Source organism: Chlamydomonas reinhardtii, chromosome 1, assembly GCF_000002595.2.
Source record: "Chlamydomonas reinhardtii strain CC-503 cw92 mt+ chromosome 1, whole genome shotgun sequence".
Lineage (NCBI taxonomy): Eukaryota > Viridiplantae > Chlorophyta > Chlorophyceae > Chlamydomonadales > Chlamydomonadaceae > Chlamydomonas > Chlamydomonas reinhardtii.
In genome coordinates, this window is record NC_057004.1 from 4,285,750 (window position 1) to 4,307,102 (window position 21,353).

General features: G+C 64.3%; 5 protein-coding genes across 5 annotated transcripts; 2 read left to right on the forward strand and 3 right to left on the reverse strand.

The window, feature by feature from the left end:
* Window positions 1-5,477: 5,477 nt before the first annotated feature.
* Window positions 5,478-8,253, reverse strand: CHLRE_01g028850v5 (uncharacterized protein). Its single transcript, XM_043058606.1, has 7 exons — window positions 8,111-8,253; window positions 7,923-7,962; window positions 7,757-7,820; window positions 7,565-7,604; window positions 7,234-7,368; window positions 6,927-7,067; window positions 5,478-6,743 (listed from the first exon to the last, which is right to left on the reverse strand). The coding sequence occupies exons 1-7, from the start codon at window positions 8,138-8,140 to the stop codon at window positions 6,663-6,665; spliced, it is 531 nt and encodes a 176-aa protein (XP_042928520.1). The 5' UTR covers window positions 8,141-8,253; the 3' UTR covers window positions 5,478-6,662.
* A 100-nt stretch (window positions 8,254-8,353) lies between these two features.
* On the forward strand, window positions 8,354-11,315 carry CHLRE_01g028900v5 (uncharacterized protein). The gene is made up of 6 exons (XM_043058607.1): window positions 8,354-8,509; window positions 8,766-8,822; window positions 9,043-9,186; window positions 9,368-9,553; window positions 9,786-9,842; window positions 10,215-11,315. Exons 1-6 carry the CDS (start codon window positions 8,447-8,449, stop codon window positions 10,521-10,523), a joined length of 816 nt encoding a protein of 271 aa, XP_042928521.1. The 5' UTR covers window positions 8,354-8,446; the 3' UTR covers window positions 10,524-11,315.
* Window positions 11,316-11,327: 12 nt separating this feature from the next.
* CHLRE_01g028950v5 (uncharacterized protein) lies at window positions 11,328-14,803 on the reverse strand. The gene is made up of 7 exons (XM_001689979.2): window positions 14,589-14,803; window positions 14,412-14,457; window positions 13,521-13,634; window positions 13,052-13,195; window positions 12,779-12,837; window positions 12,306-12,340; window positions 11,328-12,143 (listed from the first exon to the last, which is right to left on the reverse strand). The coding sequence occupies exons 1-7, from the start codon at window positions 14,601-14,603 to the stop codon at window positions 12,092-12,094; spliced, it is 465 nt and encodes a 154-aa protein (XP_001690031.2). The 5' UTR covers window positions 14,604-14,803; the 3' UTR covers window positions 11,328-12,091.
* An 800-nt stretch (window positions 14,804-15,603) lies between these two features.
* On the forward strand, window positions 15,604-18,182 carry CHLRE_01g029000v5 (uncharacterized protein). The gene is made up of 5 exons (XM_043058608.1): window positions 15,604-15,929; window positions 16,127-16,303; window positions 16,633-16,883; window positions 17,100-17,193; window positions 17,457-18,182. Exons 1-5 carry the CDS (start codon window positions 15,918-15,920, stop codon window positions 17,697-17,699), a joined length of 777 nt encoding a protein of 258 aa, XP_042928522.1. The 5' UTR covers window positions 15,604-15,917; the 3' UTR covers window positions 17,700-18,182.
* Window positions 18,183-18,930: 748 nt separating this feature from the next.
* CHLRE_01g029050v5 (uncharacterized protein) lies at window positions 18,931-21,353 on the reverse strand. Its single transcript, XM_001689980.2, has 5 exons — window positions 21,144-21,353; window positions 20,961-21,071; window positions 20,525-20,680; window positions 20,150-20,303; window positions 18,931-19,787 (listed from the first exon to the last, which is right to left on the reverse strand). Exons 1-5 carry the CDS (start codon window positions 21,156-21,158, stop codon window positions 19,525-19,527), a joined length of 699 nt encoding a protein of 232 aa, XP_001690032.1. The 5' UTR covers window positions 21,159-21,353; the 3' UTR covers window positions 18,931-19,524.

A 21,353-nucleotide genomic window follows, 5' to 3' on the forward strand; every position in this document is an offset into this window, starting at 1 on the left:
TTCTGACTTCCTCGGCGCTGCATCCCAGAGCGCCATTCTCACCGCCGCACCCTCGTGTGGCTTCGCCTCCATCCCTCAAGACGCTGCATACGTCTTCACCCCTTCACCTGGTCCTGCCTCAAGCAGCACCATGGGCGCTGCTGCATCCCAGAGCAGCGCCGGCGTCGCCGCCTCCGCCATCGGCGCTGCCGCCGCACTCCCCGCGGCTGGCGCCGCAGCCGGCGACGCCTCCTCCCGTGCCGCCCCCGCTGGCGGCACACCTCAAGCCACACAGGCCACCGGTCCCGCGTCCGGCTCGCGCCTGCCGCTCGGCTTTGAGCAATTCGAGATGCGGCCGGCCAACTCAGAGGTCCTGCCGCTCCTCGCCACTTCCTCGCCTGCCCCTCCTGCTTCTTCTCCTGCCCCTCCTGCTTCTGCTCCTGCCTTCTCCATCACCACCTCTCGCTGCGTGGCGGCCCCGCCTTCGCTGCTGGGGGGGGGGGACCGCTGGGCCGCGTGCACAGCAGCAGCTCAGCCAACGCCGCCGCCACCAGCGTTTCCTCGCCTAAGCCGCCGCCCGCCACTGTGGCCGGCGGCCGCTCGCCATGAGCGCCCCAGACGGCGCGCAGCCGTCAGCAGGCGTCAACCCGCCTGATAGCGCATCAGCGCCTGGCAGCTCCGCGCACGCCGGCTCCCGCCTTGAGCGGCAGCCAGATGGGTGGGCCTATTGCGAGCGTCCCGACGTCACGGCCTCCCAACGTGACGCATTCCTTGGGTTGTTGGCGGTCAACGCCACCGCCTTCACCTCGGGTACCTCGGGCAGCACGCAACCAGCAGCAGCAGCTGCAGCAACAGTAGCAGGAGATGAGGCGCCAGCCGGCGCCTCTGCCCCGGGCAGCTTCACACCCGAGGGCCCTCGCTCGCTCCCGCCTGACGGCCGGTTCGAGCGGCAGCCTGATGGGTGGGTCCACTGCGACCGACAAGACGTCACGGCATCCCAACGTGACGCAATTCTGGCCTTCATGAACGCCAGCACGAGCACCTTCGCCTACAAGTTAGCAGATCTTGTGGGCTACGGTGGCGACGTCGGCCTTGAGCTTCGCCACGGCCGTGCAATCTATGAGCGCCCGCGCCCGCACACCGCAGACGAGCTCACAATCGTGGAGTCCAAGCTACTCCTGGCCTACGGGGACCCGGCGGCCGCCGCCTGGCTGCCGGGAGCTGCAGCTGGGGGGGCACCCACAGCCGACGCTGGGGGGGCACCCACAGCCGCCACTGGGGGGGCACCGGAGCCTCACGCTGGGGGGGCGCCTGTGGAGGGCGTGCCCATCGGCGCCGATGGCCGGCCAGCGTCTCAGCAAGTGCTCGCGGCTGCCATCACCGCCCCGGCCCTGGTCTACCCTGCCGGCGCGCTCATCCAAAGCGCGCGGGCCCGCTGGGCACAGCTGCAGGCGCTGCCCTCCGCGGTCTCGGTCAACGCCACCGCCATCGTGCCCGACGCGAACGAGCTGTTTGCCGGCCACAACGGCGGCCCCACTGACGCCACGGAAGCCCCGCCGGCTGAGCGCCCGCCTGACCAACTCCTTATCCAACTTCTCACTGTCATCCAAGCCGCGCGTGTGCAGCTTCGGCAGCTGCCACGGTCCCCGCCACTGCCCCTCCGCCTGCGCTCCGGCACGGGCGACGTCCTGGGGCTGGACACGCGGCTGGTGCAGCACAACTTCTTCGCAGCCGCCATGGGGGATGCGGGCATCACGCTGCTGGAGCTGCCCGGCGGCCTGGCCTCAGGGCTGCAAGCCGCCTTGCGGATGGGCTTCCGCATCCGGCGCTACGTCCACGTCGACACCGACCCCGCCGTGCGTGCCTCTGTCGCCCGGCTGCTGCCCATGCTCGCCACGCAGCATGCACCGCTGCTGCCGCCGCAGTCGTGGCAGCTGCACTCTGGCCCCGACCGCCTCGGCCTCACACCGGCGGACCTGGTGCCCTGGGCACTCGGGCCGGAGGGAGCGGAGCAGCTGCGGTTGCACGACGGCAGCCAATGGCTTGTGGTCACCAGCTGGGCCTCGCACGCGCTCTGGCGCGACTCGCTCGCCCTCCAGCGCCTCGGCGGCCTGCAGCAGCAGCTAGCCAGCCGCCGCCTTCCCCAGCTCGCCTTCCTCGCGGAGGGTCCCTGGTGTGCGGAGTCACCAGACGCCTCGCCGCCCTTCGGGCCGCCCGCCGGCATTGATGCTGTGCAGGCCGGCAGCCCCGCGCATCGCGTCACCTCTCTCTACACCAACCTGGCCGACTCATCCCAAGTCGACTTTGCCTTCTCTCACCTGCGCCCTCTTCCCAGCCGCCTGCTTGCTGCCGTGCTGCCGCACGGCCGCACGCCTGGTGCTGCGCAACGGCCCCTCCCTCCTCCTTACGTGGCGCTGCAGGCCCCCGGCCAACCCCTCGCCGCGCTGCCCCCGCCTTCCCCGCCGCCCGCCGCCCCGGAGCCGCCACCGCTGCGTGCCGGCCCTGATGGCCTGCCCTGCGCCCCGGACGCGGCGGACTGGCTCGCCGTCTCCACCCACCACTCCTCCCTCTCCTTGCCCGCCGCCTTCGCCGTCCAGCTGCTCCGCCGCCACACGCCGCCGGCTGTCTTCACGGCCGCCTTGGCTGCCGCCACGGCTCTCCACCGCCTCTTCTTCACGCGCCACGACATGCAGCCGCTTCCCCCTCGTCAGATCGACGCCCCGGCCTCCACGCTGGGGGGGGGAGCTGCCGCCTCGGGCCCAGCAGACCACCTGGAGACCGCCTTTGCAGCGCTGGCGCTGTCAGACGAGCCGTCACCACTGCTGGACGCGACCGAGACCACTCTCGCGGTTGCCCTGCTTCACCAGCGTCTCCTCGGGGCGCGCATGGGTGCGCAGCTGCATGTCTACGCCGCAGTGGCGGAAGCTGCGGAGCAAGCGGACTGGGCTGACGCCGCACTGCCGGCGTCGGCGGCCCCGGCCGCCGCCAGCACCACCATCGCCTCCGCAGCCCTGGGCCCGTCAACCCCTGACACCGCAGACGTCTGGAACGACGCCCCCGTCATGGACCTGCTGCGCCTGGGCGCCCAGCCTGACAGCCTCAGCCGCGAGGAACGGCAACGTGTACAGCGCCGCGCCGCCAGCCACCGCTGGACCGGAGAGCAGCTCATCCGCCTCATGCCCGACGGCAACACACGCGTCTGCCCGCCGCCGGAGGCCCGTGACGCCATCGTCCAGCAAACGCACGAGATCGGACACCTCGGCGAGCGCCGCACCTTGGCGCTGTGCCAGCTGGGCTACTGGTGGGCCGGCCAGCGGGCGACGGTGCAGGGCGTTGTGCAGCGCTGCAAGCTGTGCGACATGGCCAACACCGGAGGCATGGTGCGGCCTGTTCAACTGCAGCCGCTGCCAATCCGCGGCATGTTCTACCGCTGGGGCATCGACCTGGCGGGCAACTTGCACCCGACTTCCCCCGATGGCTACACCTACGTGATGGTGTGCGTGGAGCACTTCACCAAGTGGATCGAGCTTTTCCCGCTCACCACCAAGTCCGCCAGCGAGACCGCACGAGGGCTGGTGGAGCTCCTGACGCGCTTCGGCTCGCCCGCAGAGGTCACCACTGATCGCGGCACCGAGTTTGAGGGTCCGTTCCAGGCGCTGTGCGAGGCTAACGCCATCGACCACCGGCGCACGCAGCCCGACCATCCGCAAGCCAACGGCCTAGCGGAGCGCATGGTGCAGGTTGTAAAAGCGGCACTGCGCAAGCACTGCCGCAGCACGCAGTCCAACGACACGTGGGACAAGGCGCTGCCTTGGCTCGCCCTGGCCTACCGCTGCTCGCCTCAAGCTTCAACCCGCTACTCGCCCTACAAGCTGCTCTACGGCGTGGACCCCATCATCCCGCCTGCCGTCCGCCCGCGCTTTGAGGAGCACGAGCTAGCCTTCACCGGCGACGGCAGTGAGCAAGCTTACGCGGAGGCGCTCCTGCAGCGCTCGGAGTGGCTGCGGCGGCACGCGCCTGCCGCAGCCGGCAACCTGCTCATCGCACAGCACCGCGACACCCAGCGCTATGCTCTCACCCGCAGCGGCGGCTACCGCGCGCGGGCACTGGAGTTTGTGCCCGGTGACTACGTGTACCTGCGCAACGCAAATCCCGACAACACGTTGGAGATGCCGGTACGCGACCAGGTGCTGCGCGTGGAGCATGTGGGCGACATGGGCGTGGCCGCGCTAGTCGGCCGCGACACCGCACGCCTCCGTGCGCGAGTGGAGCAGTTGGTGCCGTGCCACCTGCCCAACCTGGACCCGATTCAGGACGCCCGGCTGCTACGCACCAGCAACGACCTGGAGTGCGAAGTGTGCCACAGCCCGCAGCAGCCCTCCCGCATGCTGCTGTGTGACGGCTGCGGCACCGGCTGGCACCTCCGCTGCCTCACGCCGCCACTCAGCAGGGTGCCTCCTGGCGCCTGGATGTGCCCGGGCTGTGTGGAGCTGGGCAAGGCTCCACCCACTGGCCCCGCGCCGCAGCGGCCCTCGGCGGGTCCAGTGCTGTTCCCCAACGCTGATACGCGACGCCGCGACGCAGAAGCAGCTACCCTCGACGGCGTGTCAGTTGTACGGGCAGTTCCTGGCCCAGCCGGAACACCGCGGCAGTTGCAGAACGGCACTCTGCGCTTCCGCGGGCCCTTGTCACGCCCCTTCTACTTCATGGTGGAGTGGCCGGGAGGCTCCGCCGAGGCCATCACCCTGGCCGATGCAAAACGCCTGCAACGGCAAACAGTGCCATCGTCACCTGCATCAGCCCCTGCCCAGGGCGGCGAGCCCACGGCCAAGCGCCGTGTTCAGCCTCGCCGCTGATGCACCAACCCTGCCGGCATCCCAACGGCAGGACCTCGCGCACGCCGGCATCCCAACGGCGTGTGCCGCGCTGGCATCCCAACAGCGCGCACCCACGGACATCTGCTTGGAGCTAGCTTGGACTCGAAGCTAGCAATGAGGATTGACTAACCCAGTGACGTGTGACTAGCTAGGTGTCTGTTCTCGTTTGTCGTGTGGCACGAACTCACTCGCATATCATTCTGGTGTCATGCGTTTGCTGTCCCGTGCGTCTGTATGTGCTTCCGACTTTGCCAGTCTCGCTGACTCCCCTGTCTTCAGTCGTGGGGGGGATATCTCCGCCCGGGAGCGGCGTTGTGCAAGTTCGGCTGTGGCGCATGTCAGCTGTCGTGTGATGTCGTGTCTGTGGTTTGCCGCTGCTGCATACCCCCCCCCTGGGGGTGGCTCTGCTGTGTGTGCTGTGCTGAGAGGTAGGTTGTTGCCGGTGCCTGTCGGGTGACTCAGTGCGTGTGACTCAGCGTGTCAAACCCGGTCCTGCATGGGAGCCGCTACAGGTCCAGCAGGGGTATGCCGGGCCAGCGAGTCCCTGACTCGCTGGTTGTGTTGCCAACAGCGCAAGCTAGCAGACTGTGTATCAGACTGTGTCAACCAACCCATCGCGAGCATTAGCCTTGTCCGTTCCTTCGCTTCCCAAACGTTAGCATCCCACTACGTTAGACTGCGTCAGCCTGCCTCGCGCCAGCAGCAGCAGCCAGCCTCCGTGGCTGAATCGCTCATCATTGGTTGTCCCCGCGTCAGCGTCCAGACCTGATCACCCTGGTACGCGGCCGGGCATTGGGACATTGGTGGCCATACGGGGTCCCTACACTCTAGGACCGTATCCGGTACATGTCAGTAGCGCAAGTTGCGAATTCACATGTTACCTCGTAACCGACGTGCTAACCGACGGTAAACGCTGTGGACGGTCGCGCCCATGGCTGGCTGACGGAAGGTGGCTGGTGTATTGGGATGGCCGGGCTGGACGGGACGGCGGCCGGGCTGGCGTTGGGACTACCAGAAACGATGCGCCCGAAACCAACCTGGAGAACACCAGCCGTGTGACAACCGAGTGCGCTCAGATCCAACTCGCCTGACCGGGGGCGTCAAACGCTCCGCCGCGAGCCCGCGACGTGCAAAGCTCGCCGCGCAACGTGACATGTTTCCTTCGCACATAGGTCATGTGGGCGGGACGCCCCGACTAAGAGGGGCGTCCCGCCCACAGGTCGCGCTCATCTGCATCCAGGCGCGGGGCGGCTGGCTCCGCCCCGCGAGGTCCTGGTCAACCGTGTGAAACCGTGTGCGCCCAGATTACCCAACATGGGCTCAACCCATGCATCCCTGTGAGTTCACACGCAGCTCACACGCAGCTCCCCAGTCACCTCCCGAACCGAAGCGACGCGGGGCGGCTGGCGCCGCCCCGCAATGGTCCCAGTGTCAGCCGTGTGAAACCGTGTGCGCTCAGAGGCAGCTCATGCCGACTGCGGAGCCCCACGTTCCTCTGCTGCTGCCGCCGCTGCCGCCGCCCGCGCACCGCTTCAAAATTTGTACAGTCCATTTCAACGCACGACATCACATCATGCGTTATAAAATGGCTCGCTTCGCGCTGGCTGACATGACACAAACCAGCTTGAGAGCCCCCCAGCTCCCACCCGACCAGACGCTTGCGCAGCTGCTCTGTTTCGCACACATGAATGCCACCGCACCTCCCAGCGAAAGAATTTCCCACAACTTTCGCTCGCTGTCATTGACACCCGCCAAATCATCTGTCACATAAGCTGGATCACTTGAAACGAACGGACGGAGTCGCCTTTAGTTGGCCGCCGTGGCGTAGCCAGCCGCTGTCCACAGCGGGAAGCCGCCCGCCAGCGCGTACAGCTTGATGTCGGGGTACTGCGAGCAGTTGAGGGCATGGAGTTGCGAAGTCAGAAAGGAGAAGCGGAACAACTAGTGGGCGCACTGTAGGAGGGGCGTGAGGGCCTCCTCCATGGGCCATGGGGAGGCACAGCTGCTTTAACAGACGGGGGCTAGGCCGCTAGCATGCAGCGCGGTGAGTTCCTCCTGATGGCCTCTCACCTTGCCGCTGGTCTTGAAGTAGAGGCAGGTGGCGATGGCCTCGTCTGTGGCGGTGCTGGGCTTGGCGCCGGCGGCGGGCGCGGAGTAGCACAGAATGTTCTTGGTGGCGGGCGGCGGCTTGGGCTTGCCGCTGTTGATGGCCTGTGTTGCGTTACCGTATGCGGCACGTGTAAGAGAGGAAGCTCCAGCGGCTGCTCGCCCGTGCGTCAGGCCTAAAAGTGAGCCCTGAGGCTCCAGCCGCAGATTCAACGGAAATGCAAGACTTCACAAACTCCACAGACACTCAACCGCTTGCGCGCGACCCCACCTGGCGAACCAGCGCCTTCGGGATGTTGACGGCGCCGGCGATGTGGCTGGCGGTGAAGTTGGCCTCGGTGCGGATGTCCAGGAATGTGGTGTTCTTGCCGTCGAGCAGGGCCAGAGCGTCGGCGGCACTTACAGTCTGTTGAGTGTTGACGTTGCGGGACAATTGGGCGGGGCAGCATGATTTGGTGTTGGGTTCAGGGCGATGGCCACATGAAGGTGGGGGAACGCGAGCGGGTGAACGCGAGCTGGTCGCCTGTGCGCCTGTGCGCCTGTGTCGAAAGCAGGCTTCGGACAGCGGGGCCGGCATGCAACACCGCGCACAGCAGACGCACCAGCACATCCGGGGCCCGCTTGGAAGGCTTGTTGCCGTTGCTGTGGTACGAGAGGGCCAGAGTGCAAAGATGGGGGCCGGGTCAGAGAGGTGAGGACGAAGCGAGTTGGGCGACGGGGTCACATCGTGGGTCACACCGGGTCATGTTCTGCTAAAAAACCAGACGCCTCGCTTCCACGTGCCCTCACCCTACCTGGGCTTGGGCTTGCGGGCAGGCTTGCGGCCGCCAGCGCTGGGCTTCTTCTTCTTGCCGGCTTCTGTGGGGGCGGGCGCAAGGGAAGACTCGTGCCGGTACTCGACAGCTGGACCGCCATCGGAGCTTCGTCTATTACCTAACCCACTGCCAGCACGAGGCTTACCCGCGCAGCCGGCGCAAAGAAGCAGCGCTACAACTGCAACCTGTGCGCGGACCATAACGAGTCAGGAGGAGGCTTTACGATGCGCCCGCGCCAGCAATTGGTGTTGAAGCAAGCACAGGTGCTGAATTGCATTGAGGCGCACATAAACTACTCAAGCCACAGGACATGACTTGTAAATCAACACCCACCGTCAAAAAAGCCTTCCGCGAGAGCACCATGTTTGTTGGTTCAATGGACGAACTGTTCTCTATGTAAACCTTCGAAGTCTGTACAATGCTTTGGGATGACTGTATAACTCAGTAATGTATGCGTGCATTGCAGCCCGCGTGTAGATACGCTGGCATGATGAATACGAATCGCCCGCCTTCTGGCTAATGGTGCTCCAACCTTTTTGACATCGAGGCGTAGCATACGACTTTTATGAGGGAAGAAATTAATAGCAGTCTTGCAACCTGGTTGCGGCTCGCCGGGGCGTGCACGCGATATCCTTGCAAATTGCCACGCACCATCGGGACCAGCGCAACATGGCATCAGTGTCTGATGGCGAGCTTCTTGTCATTGGAGCGGGATTTGGGCGCACCGGAACGGTCAGCGGCTGACACGCGTGTGTGGAGGGGTCGTGGCCACTCAAGGGCAGCGAGTCGCAGTGGGGCGCAGCGACAATCTGATATGGCTTCCTCCTATCAAACCAAAACCCAGCCCCCGAAGGCCGTTGAGTGTGTAATAGTTGGCCTGCGTCGCTGTGATACAAGCAGAGAGCGATACCATGGCTGCCGCCTCTGTGCCGTGCAAGTAATAACACCGCACCCCACCGCCTACACGCACCCGCATCCGCACCCACAGCTGTCGCTCAAAGCAGCACTGGATATGCTCGGCTATCGCACATACCACATGAAGGAGGTATGTATCTCGTGTGGGCCTTGTCTAAATCGTCATGACGTGGGCCGCCGGTGCGCCCGTGCGGACGTGTGTGTGGAGAGGAGGGGGGGTAGCACACCCGGCACAGGAAGGCACCCGCATGCACTGGCAGCGATACTGTGCGAGGCGGCGCCTTCACACCTTCTGTGTCTAGCCAAAGTGCCTGCCTAGCGTCCCTAATCGGGCGTGTCTGCTGCCGTAGGTGGCCTCCAACCGGGGACACGACGAGGCGTGGCGCGCGGCGGCACGTGACCAGATGGCGGGCCGCCCCACCGACTGGCGGGCGATGTTCGGGCCGGGCGGCTACACAGCGACTGTGGACTGGCCATCCGCGCGCTTCTACAAGGTAGCTCATGAGCGCTTAGGGTGCTTGGGCTGGGCAGGCGGGCGGGCGCCGCCGGATCCCACGGTATCTGCAGAGGGCTTGGTTAGGGCGGGCGGAGGGTGTGTAAGCCGTGCGGTGGTGGGGTGGGGTGTGGTTGGTGGGGCTGTGACGCCAAGCTGTGCTGCCCGGTTCGCATGCCCAGGAGCTGCTTGCGGCCTACCCGGGAGCCAAGGTGGTGCTGAGTGTGCGGGAGTCGTTTGACACCTGGTATGAGAGTGTCAGCGAGTCCATCTACCCCTCCAGCATGACTGGGCTCCAGGTGCGGCCGCCGCCCTGGCTGGCGCCCTGGTTCAGCAACTACACCTCCCACTACTCCATGGTAGACGAGGTGCGTGCGTGTATGTGTATGTGTGTGTGTGTGCGTGTGTGTGTGTGTGTGTGTGTGCTCGAGCGTGTGTGCATCAGCATGTGTGCGAAAGCGTGTGTATGTGCGTGTGGACAATGGTTTGCGGAGCTGTGCCTGCAGGCATACTCTGGGCGGCGGAGTGTCACAAAAGTCCGGGCTCATGCTCAACTGCATGCGGCGCTGCCCCTCTGCGTCCCCTCCCCCCTCCTGCCAGGTCATCTGGACGGGCACCTTTGACGGCCGCTTCGAGGACCGCAACTTCGCCCGCCAGGTGCGCGTGTGTGCATACGTGGCGGCTGGGGCTGGGGCTGGGGCTGGGGCTGGGGCTGGGGCTGGGGCTGGGGCTGGGGCTGGGGCTGGGGCTGGGGCTGGGGCTGGGGCTGGGGCTGGGGCTGGGGCTGGGGCTGGGGCTGGGGCTGGGGCTGGGGCTGGGGCTGGGGCTGGGGCTGGGGCTGGGGCTGGGGCTGGGGCTGGGGCTGGGGCTGGGGCTGGGGCTGGGGTTGGGGCTGGGGCTGGAACTGGAGTGTCGGGGAGCTGCATGTGATTTCGAAAACCGCACGGATGTTGGACAATCCACCGCACACACGCTGCTGTCCCAGCCCCATTCTCTACCCACTCCCATCCCACCGCACAACTGCCCCAGGTGTACGAGGCGCACATTGCCGAGGTGAAGCGGGTGGTGCCGCCAGCACAGCTGCTGGTGTTCAGTGCGCGGCAGGGCTGGGCGCCGCTGTGCGCCTTCTTGGGCCGCCAGCAGCCCTCGCCCGACACGCCCTTCCCCCACGTGAATGACAAGGCCGACTTCAACCAAGGGCTGGGCGCGCGGCAGCGGCGGGCACGGCTCTACAACAACATCATCCTAGCGAGCAACGCCGCGCTGGCGGCGGCGCTGGCGGCAGGCGTGGGGCTGGCGGTGCGGGTGCTGCGAGGGCATCGCCGGCGGGTTGACTAAGCCGGTTTTGGACACTTAAGATAAGGGGAAGGGGAGGATTCGGGTTGCGGGATCCTACATGGGAGCAGTTGCGACAGATTGTGGCAACACCATGTGCGCTCGTGTGGACAGCACGTCACGCCGCGCAATAGTACGGTACATTGTGTACAGCACTGGTATACGTCCAAAGCACCAAACCGGGCAGCCGAGGCCACGGCGATGGCGAGTGCTGGTGATGGAGGGAGGGAACGGCCGAGTACGGCGAAAAGTGGAGGTGTCGCGGGTGTGGTTGGCGTGGGGAGTGCGTGTCGGCGGATGAATAAGGTGCAGAGTTGCGGTATGCGGTGGGTCAACAATTTCAGGCGTTCAAAGCTTTTGAACAAAGGAAAGCTGCTGCTATGCTGGCAACGCGCACCGGTCACTGCGCGGCGGCACGATAAATACCATCAAGGTATACAGGAGTGCCTTTGGTGCCCCACGTTGCTGCCCGTGCACGCGTACAGGATCGGTGTCAGGTGCTGAGATGCTGTACGGTATGTGCAGTGGGGTGAGCTTGAGGGCCCAAGCAAGGAAGGGGGGTCACGCAAGGCCGTTCCATGGCATGCGGTGCAGCTTGTCGGCGGTGGTGGGGCTGAGTGTAAGGCAGCCACAAAATACGTGTGTTGGCGGTCTCGCAAGTCGCAGTGATGGACACCGCGTGGCATGGGAGGCGGTTGCCCTTGAACGAGCTGTGGCTGGTAGAGGGCTAGATAAGCCCACACCGTGTCGCACCGTACGACTGTACGAACTACGAAGCTAAAGGAACGGCCTCATCTCCCCCGACACGGCCAGCCGAGTACCGTATCCACTGGGTGCCGCGGCCGAGCACAGCCAATCATGGCACATCCAAGCATAGCTGCCATGCAGCCGTGAACACCGCTGCTGATGCATGCCGAACGCTGGGCTCGACCGCTTCATGGCGCACTCTAATGGCGCAGTCACCCGGTCAGGCGGTCACCCTAGGCTACCGCTGTACTGGGGCGAGAGCTGCACGTCAGCACGTGCATGGCCCGAGTGCGAGGATGCTGCAGAAAAACCACGGTGTACGTACCCAACGCCGATACAATCCCCAGGAACCACGGTACGGCGGATTTCTTTATTTCTGGGCGCAGTCCAATCAAGGTCCCCATCGGTCGACACGGCTGCGCATGGTAACCCGGAGGTGGCGCGGCCCGAAGCAGTCTGCACATGGCACCACCTATCTGCCATCGAACCAAAGTCAGACATGCGTCTTAATACGGCATACCTATCTATGAATACCCCCGGGCACTGCCCTGTCACGCACTCGCGGCACGCGCTGTAAAGCACTCAAGCAGCGCGCACCACGCGTCCCGCCGCCGCAAACCCCACTCATTACACTTATGGCACTGTTTGCAAAAGCCCAGGCGCGCATGATCTCAGCTGTAATGCCACTACCAGCCAGGATAGCGCCGCCATTGGCCATTGGCCGCCACGCCACTTGGCGCCATTTGCCGCAAAACACACACGAATTCACGATGCATCCAAGACCGCAATCCTCCGTATCTGGCTTCCATCAGCACGCGAGCTTCTCAGTGTCCAAACTTGCCGCTCTTCTCGGTGGGGTACTTGGCAACCACCCAGCTGCAGTTTGCATTTGGTAATTGGGAGGAGGGATCATCGAGTTACCAACGGAGAGCGCTTCTCGCTGCGGTGATCGGATAGCTCGTTACACCACCGCCACACAGGTCCAGAAGCTCCCGCAAACAAGCAAACCCGTCTTTCCACATTGACCGTGCGACTCACTCGGAGAACGAAGCGTCGAGGGCATACACCTTGACCTACGTCGGTGTTACAGTGCACGAGGGCAGGGGGTGCGTGAAGATGTGCGCGAGTGCGTTGGAGCAACATGTGTCCCGTGGCGCGACGTGGATGCACATGACAGGGGCTAGGGCACGGGGCTAGGGTGATAATGGCGGCATGGGCACCCTGCGGGTAGGAGACTAGGCACTTAGCCGCATGCCCCCATACATGTCCCACAGAATATGGCGGGGCGGCCCGCGTCAGGGACCACAGCAGCCAGACGTACGCCCCACAACACGGGCGGCGCGGCGGGTGGCGCGAGGCAACTTCTCCAAAAGCCCCCGGCGGCACCCGCCCCACCCCCAAAACACACACACACACACACACACACACACACACGCACACTGTCTTTGCGCAATGTTTTCCTTGTGCTCTTTAACACACACACACACACACACACACACGCGCGCGCGCACCTTGGAGTAGGCCTTCAGCTTGGCAAACTCGTTGCAGGCGCTCACCGCAGTGGAGGACTCTGCACGCGGGTGGCAGGGAGCCAACAGGCTGTCAGCGGCACCGGCTGCTCGTTGCTGCCACCCAACCACACAAGCCCTGCCGAAGCACTTCCCAGCTCACTCACGCGCCAGCCCGGCTTCAAGCGTACGTACGCATTAGTTCCGCAACACACGTCAATAAGCGGAGTACAGGAACGCACACGGTCTGAGCACGCGTGTGGCGGGTTCACTCACGGGTGCAGTAGCAGGCGACGTCCTTTGTGGGGTCCACGCCGCGCTTGCGGCTGGCGAACTGGCCCGCCACCTTCTTGGCGTTCTGGCTGGGCACGTTGCGCGCGTCCGGCACGTGCGACAGCTGGTACAGCGTCTTGGGCCGCACTGGGGTGGGGTGCGGGTAGGGCGGGTAGGGCGGGCAGGGAGGGCAGGAGAGAATGGGAGTGCGGGCTGGGGTAGGTGGTGGGAGGGTGATGCTGTTGGGTTGAACACTGGCGGCAGGTGCGCTGTCGGCGCGGATTGACCACCATCAGTACCGTCCTACAACCAGCACCGGCCCCACGACACTGCTCCACGACCCGCCAGCAGTCATGGTGCTGGCGGTTCGGCAGGACTTCACCGCCAGTCCGCCACGCCCCGGCCCCTGACGTCGCCACAGCTGCTGCCCGACTGCCCGCCCCTCGTGGCCTGGGTTCGGCCAGCCGCTCACCGTCCAGGAATGTGATGTTCTGGGCGCGTGTGGCGTTGACGGTCTGAGACGCCTTCCACAGCGAGTAGAATGTGTTGAGAGGAATCAGCGTCGCTTTGGTGTTGGCCTGGGCCGCTGCGAGGCGAGGCGCAAGAGAGAGCAAAGCAGCGCGTGATGGGACTTGTGTGTGTGTGCCGTGTATGTGTGTTAAAGAGCACAAGGAAAACATGACGTACGTGTGTGTGTATGTGTGTGTGCTTGGGGGGGGGGGCGAGGTTGACAGGGCGTAAGGTACTGGGGTGGGCTGGGTTGGCATCCGCATGGTCGTGAAGCCAAGGATTAGACCCCTGCTCAGCGGCTATCGGTGAGGATCACAGACTGGAAATGTCGGGGGCGTACACAGCCCCGTATACACACAACGACACAGCGGCGGGGAAGGAGCTGCCCCACTCGGCTGCCCCACACGGGAACACACGCGCTTCTGAGCACCCCCCAAACACTTCAAGGTCCTAGGGGGGTTTTCCAGGCGCTCACTGCAAGCTGAAAGTGAGGGTGCAGTGCGGGTGCACCCGTGGGGTGCCCCTAAGCTGCTGCGGCATCCAAGTGGCGGGCGTGGTCGGGTTCGGCCCTGCTTGCTGCAGACGCGGCGACGGAGTCTATCCGTCGGTGCAGAATTGAGAGGCGAACATGTAGCTGTGCAGTTCTTCCCAGCTGGGCCCACTCGCTCGCTTGCCAGTGCTTGAAAAACATGCGTGCATTGCTCTGCCCGCCTTGGCGAGTAAGCCAGTAAACCTCCAATGGGTCAATCCAAGTCACTGAGGGACGTATCGAGCCGCCCCGCTGTGAGGTTGGGGCTCCGATTGCGCAAGCGAAGCTGGCGAAGTAATGTGTGCAAGTCCTCGAAACACGAACCTGATTGCTGCACAGCGAACGCCAGCACCAGCACCAAAGCCATAACCTGGAGCAAGATGCGGGTAAGGGAATTTTGGCTCGCCAGAGACTCTTCCGACGTCCCCATTGCGCCCGCCGTGTCCTTAAACGAGTGTCGCGGCGCTGCTGCTAATGGCCATTTTAAGCTGACAAACTTACAACTGCTTGCCGCATGGTTCTTAGCCTCCTGAGCGACTAGTGGTACCGCCGGAGGCGTCGAGGACGGTTATATGCTGTGCAGACTCGCAGCAGCAAGGCCAGCAGGTATTCGATTGGCAGCAAGTTGTGAAAGGTGCAGTGCGAGCTTATAGCATAGCGGAAACGTGCAGCGTCTGAGGGCGGCGTTTTGGCATTGGCATCGTCTTGGTGAGGACGGCGTCGTATCGGTTGTACGGGTGCGAACATCGCACCACAAGGCACCACAGTTCCCGCAAGCGGTTGCCGCTTTTTGGACTCTTTCCGTCAGATTACAACAACCTTCGATGCCCGAACCGCAACCCGGCCTAAACCACGCCCAAGCTGTCTTCCAGGGGAGAAGCCCATCCAGCTCCACTACTCATGGCTATTATGGCCCAACGTGTCTCAACTAATGGCCCCAATCACCTCGCACTTATGCACATAACCGCCAAAATGTCTCCAGCGCCTTGTCAGCAACCTGGCACGTTGACCGTCACGTAGGCTGTTAGGTTGCGTGTAAGACATTTTCGGGTGCGTGCCGGCTGGGTGCCGCAGATTACCCAGGGTGGGCCCCGCCTGGGCCCCAAACCCGCCAGGCCAAAAGGCGGGTCATGTGGTGGGAAGCTTGTTGTTCATACGCCGAGTGTGATAAAGCTTCCCGATCGGACCCATGCCACACCCGGTGTATGTTATATATATGAACTGCCAATGGCACAGACACGCCCAGCTTTGCCTGCCTGCGAGTAAGGCCTTCCGCCCAGCAGGGGTGCCTCCGCCAAACACCGTGCGCAGTTCTTCCTCACTTCCCGTGCCCGTCAACAGCCGTCAATCCCCCGCCAACCGAAGTCCAACGCTCGACATCGAGCACTGGCCAATGGCCGATATGTGCCCGTTGTTGTTGACTGTCTTTTGACATCGCGCGCACCATGCCACCAACCGCCCATCGCACGACCAACCGTAAACCCCCGCCATCTCCCGCGCGGCAATCCCCGTCTACGAACCCCCAAGGCGTGCATAGGCAATTTGTTGTTACTTATGGAGCTCAAAAGTTGAGGACCTAAACGGCCAGCAGCAGGTGCAGCGATGCTCCTTCGCGCAAGTACTTCGCCATGCAGACTTGAAGCTGCGGTCTCCCAGCGCAAACGCGTCGTCGCCAGGGCCTTGGGGCCTCACCAAAAGCTACTCCTTATACCAGATGGCTTCAAGGAACGCGTGGCGGCAAGCTTTGAGCCGCGAGCTGCGGCGTATGATACTGGAAATGTCTTTCACTCGCAGCTGGCCGAGTCCTTGCTGAGTCACTTGACGCTGCGCATGGGCGACCGGGTGAGATGTACCAAATGAGTAAAAGAACTCGGTTTCGCCCCCACGGACATCAGGCCAAGTTAGGGCGCACCTGACCGCAGCCGTGTCAAGTGCTCGCTTGCGCAGTCCCCCCCTGGGGCCCACCACAGCCCCGCACCGCCTTGCACCACCGCACCGCATCCCTTGACGCCTTTCTTGCTGCCTTCTCCGATTCCTAGGCCCTGGATGTGGCGTGCGGCACGGGGATGGTGGCGCTGCCGCTGGCGCGGGCGGTGGGCCGGGCCGGCCGTGTGGTGGGTCTGGACCTGTCGGGGGGCATGCTGGCGGTGGCGCGGGCCAAGGCGGAGGCGGAGGGCCTCATGGCGCCACACGGCCCCCTGGAGCTGGTGGAGCAGGTGGGGCAGGTGGTGATTTGGGCTGGGGGCTGGGATGAAATGGGGGTGAAAGCGCGGGGCTGGCGTGAGGCCGCCGCTGAACGAAGCGCCTGCGGTGTGGCAAGGCGGCGAGGTGTTGTGCGTGGTGGGGTGGGTCCAGCCGCCCTGGAGTCATGTGTTTCCCGACACAGACACACACTCAGACACACACACACACACACACACACGCACGCACGCACGCACGCACGCACGCTGCACGCACGGGGCGTCCCTCTCCCCACCGTGCTTCCCTAAGACATGCACACACATATGGGCACGTGCACGCCCGCACGGCGCCCTGTCGCCGCCAGGACGTGGACGCCGCTTCCTTCCCGCCTGGCTCCTTGGACGTGATCACCTGCTCCGCGGCGATACCCTTCCTGCCCGACACGCCGCGATCCCTGGCCACCTGGTGGAGCTGGCTGCGCCCCGGGGGCGACGGCGCCGATGCCGGCGGCCGTGGCGGCGGCGGCGGTCGTGGTGGCGGCGTGCTGGCCTTCAACGCCTTCGCCACGCCCAACACCCCCGAGTACGGCATCTTTCTGAGGCTGCTGAAGGACAGGTGTGGAGGCCGCATGTATGAAGTTTGGGATGTGCTGGTTGACTACAGTGCCCCGTGCGTGGCAGCGGGCGTTGACAGCCGCTGCGGCCTGCAGCGATTGCGCCAACACACATGCGCCCCCGACCCCTGCAAACACTAACGTGTGCGCAAGGGGCGCAGCACGCATATGCTTTAAACTCAAGATTATGATGGCGCCTGGAACATCTGCTATGGTAGGCACGGCATTGAGGTGGAGGACCCGTGTGAGCGGCTGGGCAGTGAGGAGCGCTGCCGCGCGGCCATGGCGGCCGCGGGCTTTGTGGATGTGCAGGTGCGGCGGGGTGACGGCGGCGCGAGCAGGGGAGTGCGGGGGGTGACGACCCAGCACATGCTCAATGTGGTGACTCCGTGCACGTTCGCCGGTCCGCCGGTCCGCCACGCCCCACTGCACCCACTCCCACGTCCCCCACGCACATACAAACACACACACATACACACACACACACACACACGCACACACACACACACACACGCACGCTTTGTTCCGTTTGTTTTGTGTTGAACACACACACACACGCACGCACGCAAGCGCAGGTTGTCCGGGATGAGTTTGACGACACGCGGCCGCGACCCCTGGCAGCCTTCGTGGAGGGCTGGTGGCGGCAGTGCGCGAGCAGCCCCTTCGCGCCGCTGGACGCGCTGCTGAGCCCAGGGGAGGTGGAGGCGCTGCGGCAGGAGTTTGTTGAGCAGGCGACCGCCTCCGCCGCTCAGCGGGTGGTGGGCGGCTCAGTGGTTAACCGGGCGGTGACATTCGTGGTGACGGGGCGGAGGCTGTAGTGAGGGCGGCAGCCGTCAAAGATCGAGACGTGTACCGCTCTTGTTTAGGGGAGCACAAGGGAAGAAACATGCGGGGCAGTGTACGGCATGCGATGTCTTGGGTGTGCATGCCTGCGATAGTTTGTCCATTCGTGCCAGTCAGCCAGGGGCCGGTTGCGGCTCAGTAGGCTGTGGCGCTGTGCGGGCTGTGGACCAGTGGTTATGTGGCGAGGTTGTGGACCAGGTTATGTGGCGAGGTTGTTATAGCGCTTAGGCTGCTACTAGGCTGGCGCCACACACGCTGCAATGTAAGGGACAAGGGTACCAGGTGCAGGCACTGAGGATGCCCAAGGAGATCAGAATTGTGGTTGGTGCGTCATTGGCTGGCGCAACGTTATGTACTCAGGTGATGAGCATTACGGTATTAAGTGACACGGGGTGGACCCCGCCTGTTGATAAAACTTCCCGGTCGGACCCACGTCGCACTTGTAAATCCAAAGGGCTATCTGTGTAGGTGCAGCACCCTCCATTATACACATGCGCCATGATGGTGCAGGCTCCGGTGTGTTACCCGGGGTGGGCCCCACCTGGGCCCCAAACCCGCCAAGCCAAAAGGCAGGTCATGTGGTGGGAAGCTTGTTGTTCATACGCCGAGTGTGATAAAGCTTCCCGATCGGACCCATGCCACACCCCGTCTATGTTATATATATGAAGCGCCAATGGCACAGACACCGCCCCAGCGTTGCCCCACCTCTATGCTCCATCAGGTATCGTGCTGCTCCCTGTCCTCACATATATACAGCCCGTGCGCTGCTCCCTGTCCTCACATACAGCCCGCACATCATGGGGGGGGGGGGACAACACACGCAAGCGGCGGCCCGCAAAGCATGCCAACTGGCACGGTCTGTAGCAGCTGCCGGGTCATTGGGGATGGGTGCATGGCGTCGAGAGTCGGCACACGCACACGCCATGCTGACTGGGCCTACGTACCTGCACCGCCGACGACCCCGTGCACGCCTTCCTACGCGGGGCATCTGCTGTTGCACAGCCGGTGAGTCACAGACTTCGGGCAAATGCTGCAGTAGCGTTAGGGGCCGCTGGAGGTGGTGGCCGTGGGAGCAGAGGGTGTGAGTACCTGGGTACCCACCGTGCCTGCGGCAATGCACCGCGCCCGTGTGTGACCGGGGGTGGGCCCCGCCTGGGCCCCGCCACTCCGGCCAGGCCAAAAGGCGGGTCATGTAGTGGGAAGCTGATTCGTTTTGTTACTTTGATAAAGCTTCCCGGCCGGACCCATGCCACTGGGCCCCGCATCTACTGTGACGCCGTCGCGGACGCCCGTCTGGCTTAAGAGGGACGGCAGACTCTGCGGTTTCTCATCAGCATTAATGGCGCCGCACGTTGTACATCATCTACATTCTTTCAGTGACCCTTCAGCTCCCACCGCTGTTGAAGGTCCCGCCTCTACAGCGCAGAAGGCTTCCCATTCGCGTACCCTGCCATCCCAGCCATGCCGCCACGTCCACACGGACCCCATCGTGCCATCCCTTGCCGGTTCCACGGCACCGCCTTTGACGCGTCCGCTCATTTGTCAGCATGCTGCCCACCAACGCCAGTGCGCATGCCTAGCCTCAATATCGCCACCGCCTTGACCGTCCAGCCTTGCTTGCAATCCTGCGCACATTCGGCAACTCGTTCTGCAGGGGCCGTCCTGCACAGCACTGTTATTCAATCCACACGCGTCACACGCCGAACCGGAGCTCGTCCCATTCCACTCAAATCCCTGTCCCCGCCCGTTCTTATCTGCTTTCGCAACCCTCATTCCCCTTCACGTATCACAGCAGCCGGCTCAGTCGGCCTTGGGCGGCGGCACCAGCTGCGCACTGGCCAGGTCGGCAATGCGCGGGTACACGGCCCGCTCGTCCAGCTGCGCCTGCGCCCACAGCAGCAGCTTGAGCAGCAGAGGCAGGCGCGGCTCGCGCTCCTGCGCCTGCGCCGCCAGTATGGCTGCGTTGAGCTCGGAGGCGGTCTTCTGGCGCTGCGCCACGTCCATGAGGTCACCCACGGGGGAGGCCTTGGTGTCCTCAAACGCCAGCAGCGCCACCGTGCGCTCTGCAGGCGTGTGCGTGTGTGCGTATGCGCCAGGTGGGTGGCGGGGTGGCAGGGTGGAGGGCAGGAGCGGCAGGATGGGGTGGGGGAGGCCAGGGAGGGCGCCCAGACCCGCATGGCCGGCAGTCCGCGCACACCCCGGCCCGCGGCAGCGCTTGTTTATATCCGTGGCCTCGATCCTTACACCTGCCACCCGTGCCCAACCCTGCCCGTGACCTGACCTGCAGCCCGTGCCCCACTGCAGTAAATTGTACATTGCCGCCACACGGCCACGCGTCCTCCACCTAACCGCTTGCACCATGGCGCAGGGCGGCCCGGGTCTTGCCACGTCCGCCCACCCACCCGCTCCTTCCCCACGCACTCACCCAGCTCCTCCAGGAAGCGCGGGTGCTCCTCTGCCAGCGGCGCCAGGTTCTCCGCCGCGAAGTCCAGCGCGCCCTCCGTGTCGCCGCCGCGGATGAGCTCTATGAGCCGCTGCTGCTGCAGGTGGAAGAACAGCTCCGGCTGCTTGTCCAGGATCTGGGATGAGGAGGGAGAGGCGTGTACACGTGTGCGTGTATGGTTGTGTGCATGGGTGTGTGTGAACTCTGTACCATATGCCCCCAGAGTCCGTCCACACACACCGTGCCCAGCCATCAACGACGCCAAGCCGGAGGGCTCAAAAGCACGCCCTCGCATGTGAACACCGCGCATGCACACAAACATACGCACACATACACGCACGCCCATGCCCCACTGACCTCTGGGTCCAGGTCGTTGACTCGCTCGATGGCGGACTCCACGTCGCCGCCCTGCAGCGCGCGGCGCACCTCCATGCGGTCCGTGATGGCGTCCAGGTTCACGCCCGGCGCCGTGCCGCTCTCACTCTCAAACATGCGCGCAGCCTCCACGTAGCCCTGCAGTGGTGGCCAGGAGTGGTGGTGGTAGCAATCGTAGCGTGCGGGTGTGGATGCACGCGTGGGCCAGCGTTTGCGCCCTGCGAGTCGGGTCGAATCTGGCCACGCCACGCCACGCCACGCCACGCCACGCCACGCCACGCCACGCGGCAACCCACCGCAAGACGGCTGGCCTTCTCCCCGCTGCGAATGTTACCCGCTCCCCAAGCCCTATCTACCGAAGGACATTTCGCCCCCATCCCCCACCACCCTTGCGACACCGACCAATAGCGCGCCCCACCTCGGTAACAAGGAAGTTCATGACCAGACGGTTCATGTCCTCCTTCGGCACTCGCACGCCTGCTAGCTTTTGCTCCCATGTCTCCAGCGATATTGTCTTCTTGTTGCCTGCCTGCGTTCGTGGCGTGCCGGTAAGAAGCTTGCGCGTTTTGTAGCCCTAGTTCGGCGTACTGGTAGCGCGCACCTCGCCTCGCCCCATCTGTTACGTTACAAGCGCCAATTTCGTGTCCTATCCCAAAAGCAATGCCACGAAAGCTAGAGCAAAGCTGCAAGTCTCACGAGCCTGGGCCCAAGAACTGTTTCACGCAAGCTTCCGTCCTCGGGCAAACGTACAAAAAATTGCTGGCTTTAATTACTTGGTGACTTTAGTATGTTCGCTCTCGAGCCTAGCGCG

Excerpts from the sequence above, each read along its gene's own strand:
- CHLRE_01g028900v5 (XM_043058607.1), top strand. The coding sequence starts at position 8,447 with ATGGCATCAGTGTCTGATGGCGAGCTTCTTGTCATTGGAGCGGGATTT. Across the intron at positions 8,510-8,765 it reads GATTTGGGCGCACCGGAACG|CTGTCGCTCAAAGCAGCACT; the intron begins GTCAGCGGCTGA and ends CCGCACCCACAG. Across the intron at positions 8,823-9,042 it reads GCACATACCACATGAAGGAG|GTGGCCTCCAACCGGGGACA; the intron begins GTATGTATCTCG and ends CTGCTGCCGTAG.
- CHLRE_01g029000v5 (XM_043058608.1), top strand. Across the intron at positions 16,884-17,099 it reads CTGAGGCTGCTGAAGGACAG|GCACGGCATTGAGGTGGAGG; the intron begins GTGTGGAGGCCG and ends CTGCTATGGTAG. Across the intron at positions 17,194-17,456 it reads CGGGCTTTGTGGATGTGCAG|GTTGTCCGGGATGAGTTTGA; the intron begins GTGCGGCGGGGT and ends ACGCAAGCGCAG.
- CHLRE_01g028950v5 (XM_001689979.2), bottom strand. Across the intron at positions 12,838-13,051 it reads CGTCGCCTGCTACTGCACCC|AGTCCTCCACTGCGGTGAGC; the intron begins GTGAGTGAACCC and ends ACCCGCGTGCAG. Across the intron at positions 12,144-12,305 it reads CTCGACGCTTCGTTCTCCGA|CTGGGTGGTTGCCAAGTACC; the intron begins GTGAGTCGCACG and ends TGCAAACTGCAG.
- CHLRE_01g028850v5 (XM_043058606.1), bottom strand. The coding sequence starts at position 8,140 with ATGGTGCTCTCGCGGAAGGCTTTTTTGACG. Across the intron at positions 7,963-8,110 it reads CGCGGAAGGCTTTTTTGACG|GTTGCAGTTGTAGCGCTGCT; the intron begins GTGGGTGTTGAT and ends GTCCGCGCACAG. Across the intron at positions 6,744-6,926 it reads ACTTCAAGACCAGCGGCAAG|TACCCCGACATCAAGCTGTA; the intron begins GTGAGAGGCCAT and ends AACTGCTCGCAG.
- CHLRE_01g029050v5 (XM_001689980.2), bottom strand. Across the intron at positions 20,304-20,524 it reads TCAACGACCTGGACCCAGAG|ATCCTGGACAAGCAGCCGGA; the intron begins GTCAGTGGGGCA and ends TCCTCATCCCAG. Across the intron at positions 19,788-20,149 it reads GCGCTTCCTGGAGGAGCTGG|AGCGCACGGTGGCGCTGCTG; the intron begins GTGAGTGCGTGG and ends ACACGCCTGCAG.